This window comes from Sarcophilus harrisii, chromosome 3 (assembly GCF_902635505.1).
Source record: "Sarcophilus harrisii chromosome 3, mSarHar1.11, whole genome shotgun sequence".
In the NCBI taxonomy this organism is placed as follows: Eukaryota; Metazoa; Chordata; class Mammalia; order Dasyuromorphia; family Dasyuridae; genus Sarcophilus; species Sarcophilus harrisii.
Window position 1 is genome coordinate 605,716,707 of NC_045428.1, and position 9,864 is coordinate 605,726,570.

Here is a 9,864-nt window from a genome sequence, read left to right on the forward strand (position 1 = left end):
TGTCTGAAAATGCAATTTTAGTGTGAAGAATGTTTCAGAACATTCCTGTGGTTTTCTCCTATAAATATGTGTCCATGCAACTGCTCAGGACCGAATCCCCTAGTCACGTACTGGGGCACTCAGTTGCTGGCCAGCTAATAAACGCTCTCAAACTTTAACCATAGCTGTCCTGTATGTTCTCTTGACTGCGGAATTTCATAACTTCTCTGAGACCTCTGGCTCTCTAAATCCCAAAGGCCCAACTCCTGCCTAGGAAGAAAAAGGGAAGGCATCCATTCTAGTCAGTCTTCATGGGACCAAGGCCTGACCAAAGCAGGGAACCTAGAGACAGAAAGCCCCTAGTTCCCAGAGATGCCCAGATCAGGTAAGTATAGTCCATCCCTCAGCATCCACCAGTGTGGCCATTTCCACTGACATGGAGGATGGTCTCTGAGATTTTGAGACCTATTATGGGCCAGAACTTGAAACAAGGTGCTAAGTCAGTGGAATTGATAGAGACAATAGTTATCCAGTTTAGCCTGGTTCAGTATGATTGATTTAATCCTACAAGGAGATGTTATGGTCCAGAACTTGAAACAAGGTACTAAGTGGAATTAAGGAGACAATGGTTAAGTCTAGTTTAGCATTGATTTAATCCTACAACAAATAATGGTTTCCTAGTGATATGACTGGTGTATACTCAGTGTATAGCATATAAGCAAGAAGCTCTCAGGGCCAGAGAAGACAAGCCCACTAGAAGCTCTTGGAGTCAGAGCCAGGATTCAGTCCAAGAGATTCAGAAGCCAGAGAAGACACTTTTCCCTCACTCTAAAAGTCTCTTGTTTTGTGGTCCATACTTTCTCACATATCCCTCATTACAAGTGAAAAGAAAACCCACAAACTCATTAGTCCCTATTTATGAACATCATGTCTTTGTCTCTTCTTGCAGGTCCCTCCTATCCCTCAATCCCTGTTCTCCCTCTTCCATTTCTTGTGGCCAAGCTCTCCTCTATAGCAATTGAAAGTTGAAGAAAACCCCTTCATGTTGAGTCTTGTCTGGACTGGGCTGGAGCACAGCCCTGAAGGCTGTCCTCACAGCAGAAACTGCCCTTCTGTTCTTAGGTACCAACTCTGCCTCAGTCTTCCCAGGCCCCTTAATCCCTCCCATTTGCCATTCCTTATATCAATAAGCATTAGAAAGTGCTGCTCTGTATCCAGCACTGTTCCAGGTCTTGAGAATCAGACAATGTTATAAGGCAAGCCTAAACAGTTTCTAATAATAATTATTTATAATTATAAACCAGGAAAACACTCATATATTCTGCCATTTAAGAAATTCAATAGGGAAGCTAAAAGTCAAATATGTGTTATAAATAAGACATAAATCATGATTTAAGAAACCAAAATGATGAAAATATGAAAGAACATTTTTATCTATATGAAAGAACATTGGTTCAAAGTAATAAAGGTTCTGAAAAAAGGAATCATATCTGAATGTGCTAGAAATGGGAGAGTATCAAATACCAAGTACATTGGCCAAAACGATTCTATATGTAGCAGATTGTAAAAATAGACGAGTCCTCCTAGGTATGCAAGGATTTACAGACATGGCCATTCTGTCTGCCTCTTTGCTTATTCTGTTAACTGTTGATTGTCAATGATCCTGAGTTCTAGGGGCCTTTTCAACTAATTTATTCCTCATAAATATTCTAACAATGTTGGTCTTGCAAATTAGTTCTACCTCCAGCCCTAGTTAATAAAATAATACATAACTATCATAGTTACTCATTTCCATAAAACAGGAACATGAGGAATAGGAGTCATTATTAGCAAATGAAAGCAATCATAAAACAAAAACAGAAGTTGTTTTGGTTATGACACATCATACCTAGTATCATCTTGGGCTTCAATAAAATGAGAGCTCTTCTTCAGTAGTCTGGAAGCAATCAATCCAGACCAGATCATGAACAGTATCACTTTTTTTTCTTTGCCAGTTGATCAATCAATTAATATACATCTATTAAGCACTATTATGTGCCAGACGCAGTCCTTAGCACTATGGAGAATGCCAAAGTCTCTCTATTGCCAACATAGTTTAATGAAAAAGTAAATGACAAAAACAGCCACGTGTGAACACGCTCTATACAAGGAATCAATAAAGTCCAAATCATTATGCTGGAGTCTGTCAGATCACAGCTAGTCAGAGTCCCATCATCGTCAGAGTTGATCATAACTCCAGGGGTACAGCCAGAGGCAGGGAGGCAGCCAGCCAGGATGGCAGTGAATGAAGCAAGGGGCTGAAGATCTCAAACATAATCTGTGTCATCTTTTCTTTCCTTTGGGGTCAGGGGGCTTCTGTGAGCAGCACAGGGGGTTCTTTGTTGGTCTCATGGAATACATTATAGAAAGCATGGCCCCAGCTATCCACACCCCTTCAGTTGGTGACTACTCCATGTTTAGTGGGGTATTTCAGGATCAGAACTCCTCCCTGACTCAGCATAATCCCCTATTGAATCTTCTTCCTGGCCCTCACCACCACCACACCCTGATGTCCGGGATGCCCACAGTGGAAATAAAGACATGCCAAAGGGCACTGTGCCTCCTGAATGTACTCTGCCAGTAGAATAGTTTTCTTTATGCTGCCATGAAGTATTTGGTAGTCAGTTTGGGTTTGGGCCCCTGCCTTTGCCAAAAGGCTTTCCTCCTTGAATTTTTTATAAGGTTTCTCCCCCCGTGTGGATTGTCTCATATACAGCCAGATGGGAACTCTTTGTGAAATCATCTCATGTTTATTATTACCATAATGCTTCTCCTTAATGAGCATTCTCTGATGTTTACCAATCTTGGATTTGTAACTCAATGCCTTTGCACATTAATTTCATTTATAAGGTATCTCTCCAAGGGGGAATTCTCTGACATGCAGCTGGAAAGGACCCAAGTGTTGAAATCCTTTCCTCATGATTTCATTCAAAATGTTTCTCTCCAGAGTGGATTCTTTGATGTTCAACAAGATTTCACTGCTGTGCAAAAGCCTTTCCACACTGAATACTTTCAAAAAGTTTTCAAAAATGTGAGTTCTCTGATGTCTAGCAAGACAGGCACTGTGTGTAAAAGCCTTTCCACACTGATTTCATTCAGACTGTTTCACTCCCATGTGGACTTTCTGATGTCTGCTAAGATCTCTCTTGCATGTGAAACACTTTTCACATTGATTATATTTATAAGGCTTTTCTCTTGTGTGGATTCTCTGATGTAAAGAAAGAATGACTCTCTTTATGAAAAGCCTTTCCACATTGATTCAATTTATGAGGTTTTCTCTCCTGTGTGGATTCTCTGATGTGTTGTAAGATTCGTCTTTCGTGTAAAGGCTTTCTCACATTGATTACATTTATAAGGTTTTTCTCCAGTGTGCATTCTCTGATGTTCTGTAAGCTGGTACTTAAGTCTGAAAGCCTTTCCACAATGATTGCATTCATAAGGTTTCTCTCCAGTGTGGATTCTCTGATGTTCTGTAAGCTTGGAATTATGTCTAAAAGCTTTTCCACAATGATTACATTTATAATGTTTCTCTCCAATGTGAATTCTCTGATGTTCTGCAAACCTGTAATTACTTATGAAAGCCTTTCCACATTGATTACATTTATAAGGCTTTTCTCCTGTGTGGATTCCCTGATGTTCAGCAAGATGGGCACTCCGTGTAAAAAACTTTCCACATTGATTACATTTATAAGGCTTTTCTCCTGTGTGGATTCTCTGATGTAAAGTAAGACTGGCCCTCCTTTTGAAAAACTTTCCACATTGATCACATTTATAAGGTTTCTCTCCAGTGTGACTTCTCTGATGTATAACAAGACTGGCTCTCGCTATGAAAGCCTTTCCACATTGATTACATTCAAAAGGTTTCTCTCCAGTGTGGATTTTCTGATGTCTGCTAAGAACTCCCTTGCATGTGAAAGCCTTTCCACATTGATTACAATTATAAGGCTTTTCTCCTGTGTGTATTCTCTGATGTTCTACAAGAGTGTAATTACATCTGAATGCCTTTCCACATTGATTACACTTATAAGGCTTTTCTCCTGTGTGGATGCTCTGATGTACAGCAAGATTTCCTCTGGTTATGAAAGCTTTTCCACATTGATTGCATTTTATAAGGCTTTTCTCCTGTGTGGATTCTCTGATGTTTTGTAAGCCTGTAATTATATATGAAAGCCTTTCCACATTGATTACATTTAAAAGGTTTCTCTCCAGTATGGATTCTCCGATGTACAGTAAGACTGGAATTCTGTGTGAAAGCCTCTCCACATTGATTACATTTATAACGCTTTTCTCCTGTGTGGATTCTCTGATGTAAAAGAAGACTGGCTCTCGTTATGAAAGCCTTTCCACACTGATTACATTTATAAGGTTTCTCTCCAGTGTGGATTCTCTGATGTTCTGCTAGAACATAATTGAATCTGAAAGCCTTTCCACATTGATTACATTCAAAAGGCTTTTCTCCTGTGTGGATTCCCTGGTGTAAAATAAGACTCTCTCTCTTTCTGAAAGCCTTTCCACATTGACTACATTTATAAGGCTTTTCTCCTGTGTGGATTCTCTGATGTTCTGTAAGCCTGCAATTACGTATGAAAGCCTTTCCACATTGATTACATTTAAAAGGTTTCTCTCCAGTGTGGATTTTCTGATGTCTACTAAGATCTCCCTTGCATGTGAAAGCCTTTCCACACTGATTGCATTGATAAGGTTTTTCGCCAGTGTGAATTTCCTGGTGTAAAGCGAGACTGTCTCTCTTTATGAAAGCCTCTCCACATTGATTACATTTATAGGGCTTTTCTCCTGTGTGGATTCTCTGATGTTCTACAAGCTTGTAATTCCTTCTAAAAGCGATTCCACATTGATTACATTTAAAAGGTTTCTCTCCAGTGTGGATTCTTTGGTGTAAAGCACGACTGGTACTGTATGTGAAAGCCTTTCCACATTGATTACATTTATAAGGTTTTTCTCCTGTGTGGATTCTCTGATGTACAGCAAAATCTGCACTCTTTATGAAAGCCTTTCCACACTGATTACATTTATAAGGTTTTTCTCCTGTGTGAATTCTCTGATGTTCTACAAGCATGTAATTTCTTATGAAAGCCTTTTCACAGTGATTACATTTAAAAGGTTTCTCTCCAGTGTGGATTCTCTGATGTACAGTAAGACTGGAACTCTGTGTGAAAGCCTCTCCACACTGATTACATTTATAAGGCTTTTCTCCTGTGTGGATTCTCTGATGTACAGCAAGATATGCATTCTTTATGAAAGCTCTTCCACACTGATTACATTTATAAGGTTTCTCTCCAGTGTGTATTTTCTGATGTTCTGCTAGAACATAATTGAATCTAAAAGCCTTTCCACATTGATTACATTTAAAAGGTTTTTCTCCAGTGTGGATTCTCTGATGTAAAACAAGACTGGCTCTTGTTATGAAAGCCTTTCCACAATAAATACATTTATAAGGTTTTTCTCCTGTGTGGATTCTTTGATGTTCTACAAGCATGTAATTTCTTATGAAAGCCTTTCCACACTGATTACATTTAAAAGGTTTTTCTCCAGTGTGGATTCTCTGATGTAAAACAAGACTGGCTCTCCTTATGAAAGCCTTTCCACAATAAATACATTTATAAGGTTTTTCTCCTGTGTGGATTCTTTGATGTTCTACAAGCATGTAATTTCTTATGAAAGCCTTTCCACATTGATTACATTTAAAAGGTTTCTCTCCAGTGTGGATTCTCTGATGTCTGCTAAGATCTCCCTTCCATGTGAAAGTCTTTCCACAATGATTACATTTATAAGGTTTTTCTCCTGTGTGGATTCTCTGATGTACAGCAAGACTGGATCTCTTTATCAAAGCCTTTCCACAGTGATTACATTTATAAAAATTTTCTCCTGTACGGACTCTCTGATTTTCAACAAGACTGACACTCTGTGTGAAAAACTTTCCACATTGATTACAATTAAAAGGTTTTTCTCCAGTCTGGATCCTCTGATGCTTACTAAGAATGGAACTAGATGCAAAAGTCTTTCCACAGTAATTACTTTCAAAAGGGTTCTCACCAGTGTGGAATCCCTCAGGTACAGCTAGAAAGAATCCCTGTGTGAAGATCTTCCCATCTTCATTACATTTATAAAACTCTCCAGGATGACTGTTCTGAGATCTATCAAGATCTGAGTTCCAACTATGGGCCTTCCCACACTCACCAAATAAATTTTTTTTCATTCCAGGGTCAACTCTAGATTGGTAAGGAAGAAATGAATGATGGGATGACATTGCTTGATATTCACTATATTCATCAGGTTGCTTTCTTATCTGAATTACCTGCTGAGTAATGAGCTTAGAGGTCTGACTCAAGGCCTTTCCATCTTGACTACCCACACAAAACATTTCCCCATGATCATTTTTCTGATGTCTAGTGAGGTCTGAACTCTTGCTGAAGGCCATTTCCCACTGATTATCTGGATTGATTAGTAATTCAGTAGGCTTCTCCTGGGAAAGAAAAAGCTCTTCCTGTTCAGGAAAACATTTCTGATATTCACTATCCAGAAGCCAGTTCTTCCCTGAATGCATTTTCTTATACTGATTTAGGGAACATAATTGACTGAATCTCTTTCTATTTTCATCCAATTGACAGTGAATCTCTGGATTATCTACTTGGATGTTACAGGCATGGATTTCTCTCAAAGTCAAGGCACAGGGACCATCCATTAGGAATCTTTGCAGGTCACATTCTTCAACAAAAAGTCCCAGCTTTCTAGTCATCTCATTCCATTCAAACTTGGGCTCCACATCTGAAGAAAATGAACAATCAAACACAAAGGCACAAAAAGGGATACACAGATAATTAAAAGCAAAAGCTATGACAACTTAAGACTTAGGTAGGTCATGCCCTTCTCCTTACTAACCTCAATAGAATAAAACTTCATGGATACATTCTTGTAAGAAAATCTGGCATTTAATAGACTTTTTCTCTACAAGGAAAAGAGAACTACAGGATGTGAAAGTGACCAAGGAGATGGACATAGCAGAGTAGTGGCCGTTGAACAAAAGGGGCAGCAATAGGCCAAGATAACAGCCAGATTCAATATCAACAGATTAAAGTGATTCTTCAAGGGAGAAAAGTTTGTTTCTAACATGGAGACAATAGTTTGCAACATTTCAGCTGAAAATGAATGGGCAACTTTCAGAGATTTGTCATACAGTACCCCAGTTACTCATCTGGGACAGAACACTTGAAAATATCCAAACTGGTCTGATGCAAATGGTGGAGAAATTCAGATGGGATCAAACAAAAACTCAGACTTTACAGAGTCTGCAAATAAGTTACTTCAATCATTGAAAAAGCCAGCATTTACGTCCCCCAACAGCTAAGTACAAACAAAACTTGAGAGAGATTCAAAATTCTGGGTTCAGTAAGAGGCCACATAAAATTCAGGTTTGTGCTGACTGCTTTTAAAATGCCTAAAAGCTATTTATGGGCCAAAAACCTAATAAAATGAAGCTGAACTACTCAGTGCTGATGGAACCATATTGATTAGTGAAACCAACAGGATCCTGGAGCATCCTGGATCATCTCTGGAGAGATGAGCTGAATTCTTCTGTAGCACTCTCAGGAGATCATGGTGTATTAGCACCTCACACCTACCATAAAGTCTCAGATCACAGAAAAAGATAATGACCAATGTTGGAAAGGATGAGGAGAAAGTGGGATGCTAGTACACTGCTAGTGGAGCTAATATGCTGATGACCCAAATCCACCCACCCTGGAGAGTAATTTGGCATTAGGCCCAAAGGGATATAAAACTCTGCATATCCTGTAATTCAGCAATAACCCCACTGGGTCTGAATACCAAAGAAATCATAAATTAGGGAAAAGGACCCACAAGTGCAAAAATATATGTAGAACCTCTTTTTTGTGTGGCAAAGAATAGGAAAATAAATAGATGCCCATCAATTGAGGAATGGCTAAAGAAACAGAAATGGTCTCAAGAAAACAACTCCTCTTAAAGATAGATTTGGTAAGATGGAAAAAGGAAAAAGAACTCCTCGAAAAACAGCACTGGTGAAATGGAAAAGAGAACAACTACTTAAAAAAATAGAATGGTTGAAAGGGAAAAAAAATTTCAGTGAACAGAACAATCATTTAATAGATCAATTCGCCAAATTCAAAAGGAGATTAAAAAAAGCTAAGTGAAGGAAGAAATTCACTAAAAGTACAACTGAACAAATGGAAGGGAATGACTTAATGATACATCAAGAATCAAACAAAAATCATGTTTTTCCTCACAATGAACACTGATCATCTGAATCATCTATGGCTCCACCTGTTGAAATGGAAGTAAATGATTCAATTTTTAAAAGGTACAAGGCAAGAACAAAGTGGATGGCGAGTTGGAACACCCAGAGGACCTAGCACCTGAGGCTGAGATGCACCAGAGTATGCAGCCATTCTTTCCTGCTAGTGCTATTTTTGGACTGACAACTAAAACCCAAGAAAAGACAGGAAATAGTCCTTACCCAGTGACAGCAGATTCTGGACATTCTCCAGCATGACCTCCTTGTACAGCTCCTTCTGAGAAGGATGCAAGAGCCCCCACTCCTCCTCAGTGAAGTCCACCATCACATCCTTGAAGGTCACCAACTCCTAAACCATCAAAAGGCACAAGATTTTGAGCTGAGACTCTACAATCCGTCTAGTCCAACCTTCATCAACGCAGAGGAGAAAACTGACCAGAGTTGGGATTTCTTTTAAAAAAAAAAAGAAAATCACATGACCTTTATGACTGTCACAGCCAATACTTTACAACCAGGCATTGAGGGCCCAATGGGATACTGAGAAAAGCTTTTCTGTTTAAAATAAGAATCCCAATGGAATACTAAAAGATTGTAAAGGTTTCTTCCTGTACAATGCCTGTCCTGAAGAAAGGAGGGAAAATGTTGGTGACATATTATTGAGGTAAAAGAAGGTATATAAGAGAAAGAAGGGGAGGAGAAATTTCTCCCCATCAGAAGTGTCATAAGTGACATGTTAAGGAAATTCCATGAAGAGTTTGAGAGAAGTTGATTCTGAGTCAACAAAAACTGAAAATGGATCACTGAGAAAAGAAAAAAACAACAAAAAAAATTGGTAAATTTCCTGAAATTCTGAAATATTCTTATCTAGATGAAAGCAAGAGAAGTACCCTAGAGATATATTACTCCCAATATGTCCACGATGGAGTAGTATGAGACTGCTTGCAGCCAAGTGAAGCAGCATTCTCTACTCTTACACTGAAAGGCTGAGGTGACATGGGGCAGGATGGTCATGGTCAAAAAAATTTGATCTCTTTATTTTATAATGGCCTTCACTTGTTTGTGGAATGGATTCATTCACTTCAATATTGAATTATTGAAAAAGAAAAGTAACTGTGGGGAAAGGAGAATTTCCTTCCTGACTTATAATGTCATATTTTATCATTTGGAGTTGGAGATGGAGCAAATGCATAAGAATGACATTTATAGATTTTTTCTGAAAAAGAAGGTTTCAACGTCATGTAAGAACTCTAGAATAGTGGGGATCAGGAATCAAGAGGAGCGAAAAGGCAGATGATGGCTATCATGCAAGAGAGTGCCCACATCTGCAAATCCTTGGACATGCTGGAAGGCACTATCTATTTTCAAACTTATTAAATATAGGAAATGTGCTTGAGAAATGCACTAGGCAGGTGATGCCTTTTCTTTCTTTCTTTTTTTATTATAGCTTTTTATTTACAGGATATATTCAGGGATAATTTTTGAGCATTGAAATTGCAAGACCTTTTGTTCCAATTTTTCTGCTCCTTTCCCTCACCTCTTCCTGCAGATGGCAGGTT

At 38.7% G+C, this 9,864-nt stretch overlaps 1 protein-coding gene across 1 annotated transcript; it reads right to left on the minus strand.

Moving 5' to 3' along the window:
- Positions 1 to 1,388: 1,388 nt before the first annotated feature.
- LOC111720239 (zinc finger protein 30 homolog) lies at positions 1,389 to 9,319 on the minus strand. The gene is made up of 3 exons (XM_031961811.1): positions 9,212 to 9,319; positions 8,531 to 8,657; positions 1,389 to 4,343 (listed from the first exon to the last, which is right to left on the minus strand). The coding sequence occupies exons 1-3, from the start codon at positions 9,317 to 9,319 to the stop codon at positions 3,283 to 3,285; spliced, it is 1,296 nt and encodes a 431-aa protein (XP_031817671.1). The 3' UTR covers positions 1,389 to 3,282.
- Between the last annotated feature and the right edge of the window lie 545 nt (positions 9,320 to 9,864).